The sequence below is a fragment of the Takifugu flavidus genome, chromosome 1 (genome assembly GCF_003711565.1).
Source record: "Takifugu flavidus isolate HTHZ2018 chromosome 1, ASM371156v2, whole genome shotgun sequence".
NCBI lineage: Eukaryota > Metazoa > Chordata > Actinopteri > Tetraodontiformes > Tetraodontidae > Takifugu > Takifugu flavidus.
In genome coordinates this window covers 9,514,670-9,532,314 of record NC_079520.1, presented here as the reverse complement: position 1 = coordinate 9,532,314, position 17,645 = coordinate 9,514,670, and the positions used below count along the sequence as shown (strand labels likewise).

At 45.3% G+C, this 17,645-nt stretch overlaps 2 protein-coding genes and 1 long non-coding RNA gene across 7 annotated transcripts; 1 reads left to right on the top strand and 2 right to left on the bottom strand.

Moving 5' to 3' along the window:
* Nucleotides 1-210: 210 nt before the first annotated feature.
* Nucleotides 211-2,738, top strand: nup62l (nucleoporin 62 like). Its single transcript, XM_057032044.1, has 4 exons — nt 211-363; nt 525-937; nt 1,225-2,336; nt 2,418-2,738. The coding sequence occupies exons 2-4, from the start codon at nt 541-543 to the stop codon at nt 2,574-2,576; spliced, it is 1,668 nt and encodes a 555-aa protein (XP_056888024.1). The 5' UTR covers nt 211-363; nt 525-540; the 3' UTR covers nt 2,577-2,738.
* On the bottom strand, nt 901-1,360 carry LOC130525390 (uncharacterized). 2 transcript variants are annotated; one of them, XR_008950481.1, is made up of 3 exons: nt 1,262-1,360; nt 1,092-1,207; nt 901-1,019 (listed from the first exon to the last, which is right to left on the bottom strand). It is a non-coding gene; the product is annotated as an uncharacterized LOC130525390 (long non-coding RNA). The 2 variants fall into 2 exon arrangements; XR_008950487.1 differs by lacking the exon at nt 1,262-1,360 and adding an exon at nt 1,238-1,255.
* itga6a (integrin, alpha 6a) lies at nt 2,728-14,628 on the bottom strand. Of its 4 annotated transcripts, none has more exons than XM_057031694.1 (26): nt 14,349-14,627; nt 10,110-10,234; nt 9,862-9,941; nt 9,518-9,779; nt 9,263-9,394; nt 8,513-8,726; nt 8,232-8,425; nt 8,063-8,157; nt 7,847-7,974; nt 7,684-7,773; nt 7,524-7,585; nt 7,282-7,451; nt 6,964-7,107; nt 6,781-6,887; nt 6,464-6,626; nt 5,939-6,025; nt 5,784-5,866; nt 5,634-5,708; nt 5,451-5,553; nt 5,205-5,372; nt 5,007-5,096; nt 4,818-4,925; nt 4,617-4,715; nt 4,377-4,502; nt 3,948-4,066; nt 3,428-3,568 (listed from the first exon to the last, which is right to left on the bottom strand). In XM_057031694.1, the coding sequence occupies exons 1-25, from the start codon at nt 14,540-14,542 to the stop codon at nt 3,959-3,961; spliced, it is 3,207 nt and encodes a 1,068-aa protein (XP_056887674.1). In that variant the 5' UTR covers nt 14,543-14,627; the 3' UTR covers nt 3,428-3,568; nt 3,948-3,958. The 4 variants fall into 4 exon arrangements, with proteins under 4 accessions (XP_056887638.1, XP_056887666.1, XP_056887674.1 ...); XM_057031773.1 differs by having other exon boundaries at nt 5,784-5,863; XM_057031658.1 differs by lacking the exon at nt 3,948-4,066 and having other exon boundaries at nt 2,728-3,568; nt 14,349-14,628.
* Between the last annotated feature and the right edge of the window lie 3,017 nt (nt 14,629-17,645).

Here is a 17,645-nt window from a genome sequence, read left to right as displayed (position 1 = left end):
CCTCTGTAAAACGAGGATGACGGTTTCTCTTCATAATCCTCGTACTCTTTGTACCCAGTCATAAGGAGTTTTTTCCCCCAATTTTGGCTTTTCAGTCGGATATTCGTACCAATGAAACCTCGATTTTGGTCTGACGATGACTGTGGGTGGTCGTGGACCCTGTCAATCACTAGTTATGGGCGGGGTTGTGTCCTTGCAGACAAAACTCGGGGAGAAGAAATCGTCCTCTCATAGGTGTCGTCATTTCCTATAGTTGTCTGACCAGATGCCTGCATAAAGAAGTAAAAGTAGCGGGCCACGTTTTGTGACGGATTTGTTTTTGGGATTCTGGTTTGCGTTTGGGATCAGCTCATATCACTAAACGTACGTTTAACTTTGTGAATCGATAAAGGTTTATGCGGTACCGTAGATGAGGCACTGTTTAAGCTTTAACTTAATCTTAATTTACTGGTGTCCGTGACCCGCCAAAACGCAAAGCGAGTTTAAGGGAGGAAGTAACCATTTTGTGATCTATCTGTTTACAGTAACGTTGCATTTAAAATGAGTGGCGGATTTACTTTTGGACAAGGGTCCACTGGCTTCTCTTTTGGAACTCAGAAGACAACAGCCACAGCCACAGGTTCGACCTTTGGGATGACAAGTTCCACACCCGCCGCTCCAGGAGGGGGCTTTTCCTTCGGCACTGGGACTCCGGGTGCCCCAAACTCCTTCGGTTTTGGGACCCCAGCGAAGAGCACAGTACCCGGCGGAGGGTTCTCTTTTGGGACCCCTGCCGCCACTTCTTTAGGTTTGGGCACTGCTCCTCAGGCCACACCATCAGGACTGACCTTTGGTTCACCTGCAACTCCAGCTGGGGGAACTGGGTTTGCCCTGGGTGCAGGTTTGCCGGCACAGACCACTGCTGCCGCTGCAACTACTGGAGGAGGCTTCAGTTTTGGTACTCCTCAAGCTTCCCAGCCTGCAGCAGCCCCAGCCGCAGCAACCCTGTCAGCAGCCTTCACAGCTGCCCCAGCAGCAGCCTTCACAGCTGCCCCAGCAGCAGCCTTCACAGCTGCCCCAGCAGCAACCTTCACAGCTGCCCCAGCAGCAACCTTCACAGCTGCCCCAGCAGCAGCAACCCTGTCAGCAGCCTTCACAGCTGCCCCAGCAGCAGCAGCCCCAGCAGCACCTTCACAGCTGCCCCAGCAGCAGCAACCCTGTCAGCAGCCTTCACAGCTGCCCCAGCAGTCACCTTCACAGCTGCCCCAGCCCCAGCAGCAACCTTCACAGCTGCCCCAGCAGCAGCAGCAGCAGCAGCAGCCCTCACAGCAGCAGCAGCAACAACAGGAACAGGCAGCTCTTTTACTGGGTTCCCATTTGGACCCCCCAAGGTCCAGGCCACCACACCTGCAGCCCCACCTGCTTCCTCTGGGGGGGGCTTCTCCTTTGGTACGAGCGCTCCATCTAACCTTACCTTGGGCAGCCAGACCCAACCAACCTCCATTGCTGCATCCGTACCAGGTCAGGGTGGAGGGTTTGCCTTTGGAATTAAACCTTCATCCACTCCAGCTCCTCCTGTTTCCACCCAGACGGCCACAATTTCAGGTTCTTCGCTCTTCACTACACCCGTCGCTACTGCTACGGCTGCCGCTACGACGACAGCAAGTACCGGCTTTCCTTTGGGCGTAGCGCCAACTTTAGCGCCGGGCACGTCCACTGCCACAACCACAGCAGCTGCTGGGGGTCTGGCTTTCACGCTCAAACCTCTCGGAGCAGCAACGGCCACTGCTGCCTCAGCTACCACGACAGCAGCAGCCACAACAGTCCCCTCCACAGGCTTCACTCTGGGTCTCAAACCAGCACCTTCTACAAGCGCCACAGCAACGGCCATAGCCTCGTCTCTCACGGCAACCGCTGCCCCGCCAGTGATGACCTATGCCCAGTTAGAGGCTCTCATAAACAAGTGGAGTCTGGAGCTTGAGGACCAAGAGAGGCACTTCCTACAGCAAGCCACGCAAGTTAACGCGTGGGACCGCATGCTGGTGGAGAACGGCGAGAAGATCACGTCCCTGCACAAGGAGATGGAGAAGGTGAAGCTGGACCAGAGGAGGCTAAACCAGGAGCTGGATTTTATCCTGTCGCAACAGAAGGAGCTGGAGGACCTGCTGTGTCCACTGGAGGAGTCTGTGAAAGAGCAGAGCGGCACCATCTACATGCAGAACGCCGACGAGGAGCGTGAAAGAACGTACAAGCTTGCCGAAAACGTGGACGCGCAGCTAAAGCGTATGTCACAGGACCTGAAGGAGATCATCGAGCACCTGAACACGTCCAGCGGTCCGGCTGATAGCAGCGATCCAGTAAGACCAGACCTGATTTAAACCTTTGTGGCTCTGTGTTGCTTCATTGCTGCATGGTAAAATGTCTCTTTTCTCCCATAGCTTCAGCAGATCTGTAAAATCCTTAACACCCACATGGATTCCCTTCAGTGGATCGACCAGAACTCGGTCCTTCTGCAGAGGAGAGTGGAGGAAGTTTCCAAATTGTGTGACAACCAGCGCAAAGAGCAGGAGAAAACCTTTCGTTTGACGTTTGACTGACCTGGACGTCAGATATGGTAATGCTAAGCAAGGATTGTGCTTTGTGTTCTGTAGTAAATAAGATAGTGTTCTAGCTTTTCAATGAAGTGCTGACAACAGGAATCTAATGAAAATGTCATGCTTGTTCTAAATATTAAATAAATCGCTTCAGTTGGTTTGCAATTGATCTTTATTTCCAACAGTAATTTTGCCATGTGGAAGGCAACATTTACAGTTCACAGCTCGAATGATTTTTGTCAATTTGTTCGAACCGCTGTAACATTTCTGACATCCCATCAACAGAAGCTGCTTAGCGATCAACTCTTTCAACCACGGAAAGGAAAAAAAGTATTTAACCATTTGTAGGTTGTAAATTTATCCACATATCCTCGAAGATTTCAGATCTTTCACGTTAATGACATCTTTTTTCAGTGATCAGCTACGTTACAGTGAATACTACCATGATCTCACGACACCCAGGAGGTGGAAATATGATTCTTGTACCTTTCTTTGCACAGAAGATTCTAGTTCACCAACAAGTTCAGAACTTCCACAGACATTTACAGTGAGTGAGCTGGACTTTCTCCACATGCATTTTATCTGTCAGGAAAGATACAGACGCATGAACAGAAAACACTTCAGGAGTTAATTAAAAAAATTCTTTGGCTGCCTGAATTTTTCTTTTATCAAAAATAAATACAGTGTGCACAACTATGAAATATATACAAAACATACAAAAACATTTCATCATTTGCATAGTGGAGACCAAGTGAACCTGTAGTTCCTGAAAGGGACCGTTCTTCACAAAAATCACTGAGCAGCGTGTTCACCGAGGCAAAAGCCTCGATGGTTCACGAGTAGCTTTCATGATCGCTCCAGGTCGTCACCCACGGCTTCTTTTCAAACGAGTCCCGCTTGAATCCGTCTTTGTACTCTGGAGTTTCCTTCTTGATCCGCACAGCGTGGTAACGGGGGACGCTGTCGTCCTGCAGGGGGCGCGTGAAGAAGCCACACTGGAAAGGGTGGAGATTTAAAATAACATTATTAAAGCTTGAGAAATGCCAGATATTCCTCACGCAAACGGGGGGAGGTGTGCGGGAATGTTAAGCATGCTTTGCGGGTTTTAATCTGAAGCAAGCGAGCGGCAAAAGCCTTGTCAGTCACAGCTCCTGTGGAATTTTCTTTTTTTTTAAAGGATAAAAATGCAGCAGTTTAGGCAAAATTCAGACACATGTACAGTAGAGAAGCCCCAGATCAGTCCGGCGTTCATTTTCTGAAACGCCTCGTGCTCTTCAGTAATGTACATGTTTGAATTTTCCCACATGAAGTCAGCTGAATTGGCCAGACAGTGAGTTCATAGGTCACACTCCATGCTGACAGCTTTTATTTTACCCCTGCATAACTCAGGCCTCAGCAGAGAGTTTGTCTTTGTCTGACGGCTGAACGTGGATCTGTGCCTTGTGACACGCAGCATCGTATTGGTCTTTTGATGCTCTCTTGAAGAAACCACACTGAGGGGGGAGCACGTTGGATGAGGAGTGACACAAAACCAAAACAGTGATTATAAACCGAGGCCAATTTGCTCCAGAAAAACATTAGTCGATCTCACACCACAACATTTGAACACTAATTTGTCCCACACAGATTTTAAACTGTATAAAGTTTTCTATCAACACTAATTGGGCCTGTTACAATTCAATAAAGTTAGACATATATAGACCTCTCTGAGCCTCCATAGATATGCTCAAAAAGAGCTTTAAATAAATAAACTAAATAGAATATTCACAAAATGTCAGTCAGACCTGATGTCATCTTACTCACCTTCCAGAGCAGAAAGACCAGCAGAGCCAGAATCAGGATTCCTGCTAGAACAGCAACCAGAATGATCCACCAGGGAACTCCAGTGTGCTGTGCAACAGTAGGTTCTGGTGACACTGTCAACATCACCTGTAATCACCACCCAAACAAAAGAAAAATCCTGTTAGATCCAGCTTTAGTCAGCAGGATCCCTCAAAAAAGTATATGAAATCTTTATTTTATTTTATGTGGAGTTTTACTTACATCAGTGTCAGGAGTTCTCAGAATTATGTTTTTAGCCTGACTGTGAAGGACAAGTGATGCCCTCACAACAATGTCTAAGTGTAAAAGAGCAGCATAATCCTGCAACAACACACAAACCTTTTGTAAAATAACGCACAAAAACTGCACCCCCCCCCCCAAAAAAAATGGAGGAAAAGAAGCAAAAGAGGCACAAAGTGTTACCTCAATGAAAGTCGAGTTCCAGAGCCGAGATCTCAGTTCTACTGTTGTACCATCCACACCCTGTAGGGGGCACTCGAGTACCACACATCTACTTCCCTTATCACACGACTGGGAAAGAAGAAGACTTTTAAAAATAAAACGGATTGATGTATTTTTTAAAGATGTAAATATATGCGTTAAAAAACCTACCAGCACTTTATTTTTGCCTGACAGCAGAGTCGCCTTGCCAACACGTTTTCTTTCCCCAATTTCACGCTTGGACCTGGGGGACGCCAAGTCCTGACAACCAATAATCAAGTGTTATTTATTCGCGTTATATTAAGCAGTGAGGACTTGTTAACTTTGGCCAGTTGCAAAACATCAATAAAAGGAAAAATAAAACATTACCTGCTGGAGCTTAAGAGAGTTGACTTCTGACAGTGGTGAACAGAGGATTTCCTGCGGTCCAGTAGAAGAGATCCTCACCAGATACAGGAGCCATTTCCCGTCTTTGTTCCACTTGGGCCAGTGAATGTTAAGAGAGGCTTTGACTGCAGACTTCCACAAGTTGTTTATCTGTGGAATAAAGCAGTTCTGTAAAGAAGAGACGTGATGGCAGAGATTATTTTAAGGCCTCCACTGTAAGGGACCCACTGTGAATGTGAAGTTAATCAAACTTCCGATCTCTTCCTCTGTCTTCATAGCACTTTCCCCCTTCACAACGCCTCCAAAAGAGACCTGATTGGGCCTGGCTTGTCTGTTGAGAAGAGCCAATAGTGCGTCATTACACACACCTGTCATGTTTATTTGGATCAAACGGTGATTTAACACACTCACCCACTGACTGACAGTGGAAATTCAATGACAACTTTAGCCTTCACTTGGACAGGGTTGATGTCTTGTACACTTGTTCTGAAACATGAGTTATCTGTTTATTCATCTTTTTCTTGTGCAGTCTAATGCTCAGGACGAGGCAGAAGGACCTACGTTTGAAGCTGTAGGTCAATGTTGATCTCTGTGGTGTCCACAGACATGTTTGTGGTGCTCAGGATGATGTAAAATGTGACCTGCTTACAGAAGCAAACAACCGTCACAATTAATGCACAGCAGCGGAGGGGCGAAGGCGTCAATTGACCCTGTACCTTTGAGTCTCGTTTAAATGGATTCCCCAGCTCACAGTCGGCCTGAGAGCCGTCCTGATTGGCTGTGCAGATGATCGGCTTTTCCGTCTGTGAAAAAAAGAAGCTGATTTATTTATTTGCATTTATGTATCGATGTCTCCTACCCAACATCATTCATCTGAACATCCTTTAATTCATATATTTTCACCTAATAAGAACTTGTCTTCACAGCAATGGAAAGCCAGGTAGAACTGTTTCTTAAAGCTATTGACTTGGCTTTTGAAAAACGAAAAACAAAAACAAAACTAAACAAAATAGCAGTTTTTATCCTTAGTAGACAAATAAATCCTAAGCCAAAGAAAAAACTATAACTCACCTATTGGAAATATACGTATTTATGTCTGTTCTTGTTCTTACTTACTTTCATTAAGAGAATCATAAAGCCAAAGCACAGCAGAGAAAAGACATGAAACAGACAGTAATATTACACCCAATCAGATGTAACGCGTACATGTGTCCACAAGAGGTCGCTGAAGTCTCACGTACCGTTGCTGAGTGTGAGCGGACTCCGGAGTAGGAGAGCATTTTGGGAAAAGTCGCCAGCAACCTGGCCTCGTACGCGTCATCTCCGTTTGTGTTGCTGACGGTGATCTGTACAGCTAAATCCTTCCTCTGGTAGCTCAGATGAAACACGGGAATGTTGTTCTCGCTGTGACACATGCACGCACAGAGTGATAAAAATTACTCTTTTTTTCACTCATTCAAGTGTGAAACAACAGGGAAACATCACAGGAAAATGTTAAAATGAACGTCAAAATTTGACACAGATGAATGATGGATTTATCTGGAGGATTAACACTCACACGGGTAGTGGGGAGTACGGATCCTGCTTGTAGTGTAACTTGTACTCCATCTTTAAGTTACTGTTACAGACGTGATCGCTTCCACAGCCCTCCTTCACAAAGTTGAGCTGCAAAGACAGCCCTTATTATTTTCCTTTTTGCCGCTCACAACAGTATATTGCAGGTTTCTGTCTCACTGGTTACCATGACAACATCTTTGCTCAGCTGAGAAGCATCTTGTATTGGTATGAGCTGTGGGAGGCCGTTCTTTGACTTGTGTCTTCTGGTGCCCAATATTTCCGAAGACACCTCTATGGGAATGCTGCGCAGCTTGTCCTTGATGTTGTCCTGCAAACATAAGAGTCACAGTGAGGTAAATTACTACAGAAAGAAACGCCTGGACGCTCACACAAATTAAAACATTTAATCACTTCTGTGTATATGATGTCCTAAATTTCCAGACCTGGTTGGTAGTACGTTTTAGCAGAATCTTTCTTTTTTGATGTAAAAATCCTTTTTTACCTTCAGTTTGCCCAATATCTTGATGCATGTTTCTTGTTTCTGGCTGCGGAGGTCTAATGTGCCGTTGAACTGGTAGTCCGTGTCAGAGAGCGACATGTTGAGGAACACGAGTCTGGAGGGAAGCCCCTGCTTCCTGCGATCTCCATCCGACTCCACGGAGAAGCCGACAGCTGCAGGACAGAGGGATGTGTTAGAGGACTTGTGTATTTATTAAAACACATGTGTTTTTCCCACTCACTCACTTAGTTTAGGGTTGTAAGAAGCCGTATTTGCTGTGTAGGTGAAGCATGTGTCCACAGTGAAGCTGAGGATGGGGAGGTCATTAATATTATTTATCTAACCTTTTATAAAACAGGTTTTAAATGTGATAAAATAATATAAAATATTGGGGAATACACCCACCAAATGCTGTTACCACACGTTTTGACTGCAAGATCGACTTCCTGCGGAGACACCCTGACATCTCTTTGGATGCTGATGATTGGTCGAGCCCTGCAGGAAATGCTGTGACTATAAGAAACAAATTGTTTGAAGTTCATGTGTCAGTGCTTAATAGAAACATTACCTAAAGATTACAGCTGTGTCGGACAGAGAGCCTACAGCCACATCTGGATAAGAGTTCCCGTCTAAATCCATGTTTCCTGCCAAAGAATATCCAAAAAGTTTCATGTTGTATCCCTTTCCTGAAAGGATCTGTAATAAAGGAGAGATTACAGGAAAATAAGTAAAATAAGTTGGCATCAAGAAAACAGTTCAAATATCCCCTGGTGCAGCTTGAAACCTGTGCAGGACGGGTTTTGACCCCTTGTTTAGAGCCGTGATAGATAAAGACTCTTCCAGCACCGTCTTCCTCGTTGGGAGCTCCCACTGCAATGTCTACAAAAGGTAAAAACTGCTCAGAGAAACAGAAATAGAATGCATAAATATGCTAAATAAAGGCTGTTAATTACCTTCAAATGAGTCTTGATTGACATCTCCAATGTTCTCCACCGCCAGTCCAAACATCGAGTCTTTGGTGCCATTCAGCCGGACGGGCATCACTCCGTCCCAGCGTCCTTCTCGGTTCATGTAGACGAAAGCGGCTCCTCCAACATCTCCATCCTTCATGTAGAACTGAGGAGCTCCAACGACAATGTCCTGCCACCTGGATCAAAGCCATGCACACATTATTGTGCATGTTTATTATGGGTGTTTTTTTGTTGTCCAGTTTGTGTATGAAACCATTTCCCACCCATCACCGTTGAGGTCAACCACGGCCACGTCGTATCCGAAAGAGGACGCCAGTCCTGGCCCATAAAAGGTGTGCTCTACCACGAGCTTGAAAGAGCTGTCGCTCTCTTTCTTCAACAGGACCACAGCTCCACTGTGATTGGCTCTGGGGGCACCGGCCACCACGGTCAGGACCAAGCTGCTGATGACTCTGTGTCCCGTGTCCAGGGAGAATCCTGGGGTGTGACATCATTTTTAGTACTTAAAAATCCATACACATTGTTCCTTTAGGGGCCTTTTCTGAGCGGTTTTGTGCATTCAATGCTCTAAACATAATTTAGCTGCTTTTTGTTATGGAGATAAAACAGAATAAACACCAAACATCAATAAATTGGTAGCTGAAGAATAGTCGTAATGGTAAACATTTACAATAACATCTAAATTAATTAATCTTAAACTCAGTGTCCTCCCACCCTACTGCAGTTGCCCATGACCACCAATTGAGGTCACTAAATTTCAACAACAAGAAGCATCATCTTGACTTGGCAGAATGTGTTTTGCAAATTAAATATATATTTTTAAAATATTTCAACACCAATAATTTTATAGATTTTAATAGAAATAGATTTGATCAACTTAATTGTTTCTTTATAAGATAGCATCAAAAACTAGGAGCACATGGGAGGTGGCCCAGAGGTGCGGATCACTGAGGTCATCAGGATAGAAGTGACCTGCACAGCTGGTTATATGTGTTCTGTAGGTGGACTCTCACCAAGGTAGCTGTTAGCAGGCAGCGGCACAAGGTCGGGGTTCAGGAGATGCTCGTCGCCCACTTCATATGGGCCGTCGTCATACACGCCCATCTCAAGCAAGGTGTTGTTCTTTTGCTCCATTCGTACAATGCCTGCAGAGGAGATAAGAGAGCAAAAAAGAAATATTTTACAATTTAAACAGAATCCAAGCTTGAATTTAACTTGTATTGATCTAAGAAGTGGAATACTGGGTGGCAGGTATTATTATCTGGTACCTTTCCAGTTGTAAGCTCCCGGAGCTCCAAACACCAAGTAATGGTAATCCTTAGTGAAAGTAGCCGCCAAACCCTGCTGGCAGGAGCCGAACATCTCGTGGCCCCTGGGTCGGCCATCACAGAAGTTCCAGTTGCCTCCATCTTCATCAGAGGATACGTCAATGGTCAGGTCCTGACTCAAGACATAACAGCGCCCGGTGATGTCCCAGGACTCCTGAGGGGTGTTGGCAAACATGCGCCTCTGATAGCGATGAGCACAAGTCTGAAACGACCAAAGGCAACAACCTCTGAAAATCAAACCAGGACTGAAAGATGTTGCAAATGTGGGAGAGAGAGAGACTCACCACAATCTTTCCTCCAGGCCCCTGACTCTGAACCATCACCCCCATCCACTGATTCTCCTTCTTCTCTGTCTGTGTGTTCTCTTTAAATCAAAAACCAATATGAATCATTGACAGACAGACAGACTAGATAGATAGATAGATAGATAGATAGATAGATAGATAGATAGATAGATAGATAGATAGATAGATAGATAGATAGATAGATAGATAGATAGATAGATAGATAGATAGATAGATAGATAGATTACCTTCATTATCAAAGTCAACACGCTCACAGTCTTTAAACGGGGTGATCTCACATTTGTAGAGGCCTCCTGTGAAGCTGGACGTCTGTTTTCCTAAAGCTTTGGCTCTGGGGGCACCGATCAGCAGCCTGGGCAAAACACACAAAGCAACATGGTCGAACACTGACACCCTTTTGGAATGGACGGCCCGCTCCCGCCTGGATCCCCGTCTTTACAACATCCTTCTGAGCTCCTGTTCGGTAGCTTGTTGAATTTGGAACCTGTCTGTGAGAACATCAGTGGCAGAGACGGCGATGGCAACAGCAAGACAGCCAGGAGGTTCTGGGTGCAACGTTTATCTGGACTGCTATTGTGGTAGCCTTGGAGGAAATCGCTCCACAAGTCACTAAAGCTACCAGAGAGATTGTAGCTAATGAGTTAAAGTAGCTAAAGTTGTCCTTGAAGCCTGTTGATTTTGGGTTACCATAGAAACACGGGGGAGCAACATTCTCGCACATATGGAGGGGGACCCGTGTCAATATTTATAAGTATGTTACTGCTGAGTGAACAAAAAGACAGCAGTTAGTATGCTAAGTTCTCATTACTTCATTAAAAAAACACATCTAGTATTGTTATATTCAATTCTGAAGGTGATTCATTAAAATATTCAAACACTGGACCTTTAAATTAATCCTGTTTTCTGTAAACAAAGTTCTGTTGTCATCAAACTGAAGAGTCTGGTTGGTTCACAGCCATCAGTTATTTGAAGTTGCATTGTTTGTCATAGTTACGCATTTAAAATCACTAAATTATAGAGCGCAAGTATGTTTTTGTACGCGTCCTCGCTTAACACACTTATTTTGCATTTCAAAAGATGGGCGGTTTTGCAAGTTCTGAGAAAAGCCTTCTGGATTCAACAGTTAACTGGAAGGGCTGCAGCATCTGATGATGAAGAACTAAATGGAAAATGTCGGGGCAGGACAGTAGAGTGCTGTCCTGCATTCTGCAGAGGGCAAAGGAGCAGCGGAGCAGACAATTTGGAGTGTGTTCAGTGGTCTGTCGTGACACAGTTCACTGATCATATCTGCCTCTTCTCTAAAACCACACACTCCAAAAGCATGAATCAGAAACAAGTAGATATGTCCAACAGCACGGGTCTAATGAAGAGGTGAGAAATTTACAGGAAGTAATACCAGCAATGCTGTAAAGTTTTATGATTTTTGACACTGTCACCCAAAAATGTTCTTTGTGTAAAGAGATTTTTGGCTGTATTTCCTTAACCTCAATAGTTGAAAAAAGGTGGTTTCAAACTGAGGCCTCAGTGAGACTGGAGACGTTCTGAAACCTACATGTTATATTCAACTTCATATGCTGAAGACAGAAAGGAAGCAGGCTATTTCCTGATGCAGGTGACCTGTTTCTGTGCAGTTTATGCTGAAACAGGGCAAAGTGCAGCATATCAGTTCCACTCCTCAACAGCTGAGGTGAACTGGTAAACATCGGAGACAGCGGAGGAGACCAACTTCAGTGGCTCCGCAGCTTATGGACAATCAGAACAAGACAATTGAATTAGCATCATCGTTATTTGGGGAAAGGAATACAAATATTCTACACATGATGGAGCTGTGCATCCACGTGTGAATAAGCAAATTTCTCATCCTGTTGAGAGTTTAGAGAGGAAGAACCCCTGCACGCTTCCTTCTCCCCCAGTCCCATCTGAAACTGTCCTATTGCTCTTGTTCTATGCATTTGTTAAACAAGGACCCCCCCCGAGGAACTCTGTAAGACTGAAGAACAAACTGCTGACAAAGCCCAGTGAAATGCAAATACCCACAAGAACTTTAACCAACGCAGCCTCCATCTGACATTCCAGCCTCATTCTAAAGACAGCTGGGGAGGGCTTATGGCATATTTCATCAGACATGACTGCAAACTGCTGCCAGGAGTTCTTCTGCGGCGATGCTCCTTGATTAATCAATAAACTTTAACAAAATTTAATTCAACTTCCAAATAAGAATGGCCCAAAAAAGACATACGTTCTTCCTGCTTCTTGAGTGTCCAGAATTGATGATGTGTGACAGTAAAGCAGCATCTTACAGACAAAAGCACAATCTGCTGGCTTTACTGTTCTTTTTATAACGCAGCAGAGAACATCTCACCCCCTCAAACCACATCTGCTTCAGAGTGTGACAGATGCAGAATCTTGATATGTGCTGATATGTGACAGACCACACCAGTAGACGGTCCTCAGTGGGGACCACTTAGCTTTGAAATGAATTACAAACACACTCATACACACTGAACTGGCAGTTAAACTATAACCTCACTCATAAAACACACCGATAAACCCCAGTTAATTATTATCATCATTATTATTATCAATAATCCACCTACAGCGTGGGGGATCATGATGCGGCCTGTCTGTCAGCACACTGGAAAAGGGAAGATGCAGCCACCGCTGTGGGTTTACACAATGACCTCAGTGCTGTTTGTTGACAGATGTGATCCAGCTCACCCACAGCTGTGCACTCACTGCAGCCAAACCTGCTGCAGCTGTTCTAACGACGCCTTCGCGACGTTAAACGAGTTATCACGCGGCCTGTAGTCTTCTGCCCAGGCTGCTCCGATACCGGCCAAACTCCAGCGGGATGGCAGGCTGGAGTGGGTCACCAGATGAGTCGCTGATGCATTTTAATCTCTCCAGTTACATGAGCACAGATGGTGTTTGCATGACCAGCCGGTGGGACGTTTTCTCCAGTTGTCTTCAAAGAATGTCAAGTCCTTCTCCAACGCATTCACAGCTGCCTCTGTGGCTGCTGCCGGAGCACAAATGCCCATGATTTCGCCTCTTATCTTAAAACAATATGAAGACGAAGACATAATAACACCATAAATACTTTGGCGCTTTCAACAAATCCATGGGAGGAACAGCATAGTTCCTTCAACTGTTGAAAGCAAAGCCAGCAACAAATCTCCTCACAATGTAGCAACAAGAACAGGACGTTAGATCCAGTTCTGGTTCCTCTCATATGTTTTTATGGTTGTGGTGCAGATGCTCCACAGAAATCTGCTTCAAACTTGTTTGAATATGAACCCAACACGCAGGTGCAGAGTGCAGAGTGACTCTGACTTGACTCCCCAGGCTGTGGCTGAGGCTACAGCTACTGTCCAGGAAGTCTACATTTGTCAGGTCAGAACCAACATTTCCAAGTATTCAAGTATTCTATAACTTTCCAGTGAATTCTAAAGGAAACCTGGTTCACCCTTTTTAAGCAGGTGAATGTGTAAACAAGGTGACTCCCACTTTTACTGGCTGAAAACTCACAGTCTGGTGTCACCTTCCACAACCCGTTTGCCCAACAAACACTACATTTTACATGGTCAACTCCAACCAAAGCACCACCTATTTAAAAAAAAGAGGATAAAAAGCAGAAGAGCTCTTGCACACATGCACGCAAAGACTGCCAGTTCCTTCGGCACATCCGAGCCACAGTTCAGATAAAATTCCACATATGGGTAATCTGAGCAATCTCTAAGAGCCTCTATCAGGGCTCCTCATCATTGTCGCTACATGCTGCTGCAGAGGCCCCTTCCTGCGACCAGGAGAATCAAGGGCTCTTGCATGCAGCCTCACGCAGATCACAGGCTTCGACTTGCCACCTCCTCACTTGGATGACCAGGCATGGCTGCTCTGATCCCATTGTGCTCCTTCAGGACTGGCTCGGGTACATGGTGTGGCGTTTGCATTGTTACAACAGAAGTGCTACAAACCCTACTGTTGTAGATTCTGACAGTCTGACAAAAGTCAGAGAAAGTGGGCCATCATTGAAAGGGGAAATCAGCAGACCTACATTGAAAACAATAGAAAACTGATCAGCAAACAGATTCGCGCACTATCAGCAGCTACACAGCAGCTCTCCCCTCTCTGCCCTCTTACTTTTAACTTTACGCGCACATTTACATCACAGTCGAAACTATTGTTCATTCACTTGTTGTTCTTAAGCTCCTTCCCGTTTTATATTCTAAGCGCCACAGCGAGACTTTGAAACTTTAAACTGGAGCAAAAGTACGCGCAAAGTGGACGCAAACACTGGATACCAACTATTAAAAACTGGTGTCATTTCTGACATCACGCATCGCTGTGACACAAATAAATTCAGACAGGAGGTCAGTTTTGATTTCTCACATTAACGTGGGATCACCATTCCGGTGATCCCTCAGAGATCTGAACAGCAGAAAAGTGCAACAGCGGACACCACTCACATCCTTTTATCCGGGTTGATTTGCCTGTGCATGGCCAGAGAGAACCCGAACAGGCTGCCCGGGTCTCCGTCTTTCCTGATGGTGTGACTGGTGTCAAGGTTAAAGGTGAGAACCGAAGCTGGGAGCAGAAGATAAGAAAGCAGGTAAAGTCCAGCGAAGTTCCTCCCGTGCACTAGCATCGTAGAGCTGTCCATAACCCGGTGTAATCGAAGTTAGGAGCTCCTCACCCTGGAGCTTCCTCCGGCTCAGTGCGGTGCAGATTAACCGCAGCGGCACCTCTCCCCTGCAGGAGTCTGCGCGGATGCCCCGCAGCGCCCCCTCTGGTCATACCCTGCAAACGCACAGACAGGTGGGGTAAATGTCCGCTGAAGTTGATCTGTGGCTTCATTTATTTCATGGCGGGTATTTCCTTTTACGTTGGGCGTTTGATGAGTCATAGTGTGAAAATGTGGGTTATCACCAGGGCTGTACTCAGTTGAGATGGTGTGACTGGTGTAACTGTTAACTGTGTAAGTGAATCACATGGTTTTGAAGGCATTTCTCATTTATGACTTACACTGATAAGAAGGTTCAATAAGGAAGCCATGTTCCAAGAGTCCATATGACAAAGATCTGATATTGAATATGAGGATAATTTATTAGGATGACAGTGTTTTATTACTCATCCAAAACTTTGACATGTGTGGCCTGTTAACGGCATCATACATGTGTCTTTTGTTGGTTTTTCACACCTCTATTTCAAAGGTAAACAGACAAACATGGGGTGGAGGAGCAAAGGTTGACCTGCTCCTTTAGTCGAAGCAGATAAACAGCAAGCGTTAAGCTCAGCTGGACAAATAGACATCTGAAATTCAGCCAGACTTGAGGCAGGCTGCTGCAGGTCACTTACCGGCTGCACTATCTCTGAAATATTTGGAATTTCACTCGCTATCAAAAAGGTTAATATGATGAAAACAGCTATTTGAACATGAACAATGGCTGATCCGGATTCAGCAGTGCTCAGCCACGCAAAACAAACTGAATTAAATATTAATACACTCTCTCAGTAACAGCTGCTGTGGTCCTGATCCGAAATAACTGACCACCAGAAGGTTCGAGTTCATGATCTAGCTCTGGTTTGTGTCCCCTGAGGATATTTAAGAGAACTGCTTTGTTATTTTCCAAACCTCCAGGAAACATAAACAAGCTTCATTCTTCTCCCAGTGTCTGCACTGGTGTTTGATGGTGGGGCAAAGTGGGAACCAGTCTGGGACACAATCGCATAGCAGAACATAACACAATGTGGGCTTTGTGTGTGCGTGCGTGTGTGTGTGCGTGCGTGCGTGCGTGCGTGCGTGCGTGCGTGCGTGCGTGCGTGCGTGCTAGTGTTGGCAGGATGTGGTGGTAGGGCTGTGTTAGACTGTTAAAAACCCTAACCATCACAATGACTACAGATATTCTTGCATTAAGATCTGACTGACTGACTGACTGACTGACTGACTGACTGACTGACTGACTGACTGACTGACTGACTGACTGACTGACTGACTGACTGACTGACTCCCCTTTAATCTAGATGTCTTCCCTAGTGCAGTTTATTGATATTTGATTTTTAAGCTGCCCTCTTTTATTTTTGCCGAGAACATCTTGAGTCTAATGCTAAAATAAACGTGGTCGATAGTTTATTCACCACCTCCCCTCAGTAACATGTAAATAAATGCTCTAATGATATGAATGTATAACTCGTATTCCATGAAGCACCGTTGTAGTTAGAACTCTTGACCTGTAGCTAATAGCTTCATAACAGAATGTGTTGCTCAGCCTGTGTGTTCCTGATAAGGTGTAGAACCACCTTCATCTGGTTACACCAAAACCACACAGGCACCACTTTCATGTGCTCTTTTGCCCCAGGAGGGGCTGTAAGCTGAGCTGCAAGAGAAGCCAAAGCGGCCTGGTATTGTCTCAGGTCCGGCTGACCTGAGACAATACCAGGGGAAACCAGAGAGATGTGCAGGTCAAAGAGGTGAAGCCCTGCAGGTGACCAGGCCTTTCTTCACAGATTAGCTGCACCAGAACAAGATTATGACTGCATGGAGACCTGCGGAGATCAATTCAGCTCAGCCTGTCTGTTAAAAACTATTGAAAGAGTAATATTCTGCATATTAGATGTTTTTCAGAAGGGAATTTTACAGCAAGCATTTGAAATAATACAAATTTTGTGATGACGGCTGAGCTGATGTGACAAAAAACACAATGGAAGGGTGAACCCTGCAAAAAGTGTTGCATAACTGTTTTCATTTTCATATGGTTAGGAGCTTTTGTGAAACACTTCATTCTGGTGAGACCGTTGGAAAAACTTCTTTACTTTCCCTAATAATAGAATTAACATAACAGAGGCTGGAGGAGGAAACCAGGCCCAAAACACATCAGAGAAATGGGCACGCACAGCATATCCACAGGCACGACATCATGCAACCCATTCAGATTGTCAGCCAAGCATATTTATTATTAGCAGCTTAAGTCATTTTGATTGGCAAATACTGCATTGTGGAAGGTCCCAAACTTAAAGCCTGAGGCAGAGGGCACAGTTGCTTATGTTTCATAGCAATTAAGTCAAGGGAGGGAGGAAGCCGAGCCTGATTCTCCTGATGGAGCAAGGAAACGTGCAAAGTGAAATGCAAAGCTGCTGCAGGAAATTGTTTTGTCTGTTGTGCCAAGATATGGAAGGTACAGACTCTAGGCATGTCTATCCTGACGGCCTGCTGGTGCTTTAAAAAAAGACTCCCACAGTAACCATTCACGCAGTCAGGGTAATTTTTAGCTAACTGCTCAGCCGTCTAAGAAGGATTTGACAGCATGAGATATACGTGTGTGTGTGTGTGCGTGCGCACGCGTGTGTGTGTGTGTATGTGTGTGCGCGCGCGTGCGTGTGTGTGTGTGTGTGTGTGTATTTGGGCAGAACAGTAACATGCTTCACCTCAGTATGCTGACATATAAGCAAAGAATGCAGCGTGTTGATGAGTTCATCATTACATCCTGGAGTAAGACAAGCGTCGGATCGTCAGAGCTTCTGCTGCAGAGGGAAAAGGATGCTTGCTGCCCACAGAAGTTGTGTGTGCATCAGTGGTTGTGTGAAGCCCTCCTCCAAATCTTATTGTGTGAAAGTGGCAGCAGCTGATCCTGGTCCTGTTGTCAGACTGATGTGGTCCTTTGTAGGGAGACCATCCGTAGTAAATCTGCTCCACTCCCCTCACACAAAGGACAACTTCCATTTATGGCTCCTGGGCGGGGTGTGTGTGTGTGTGTGTGTGTGTGTGT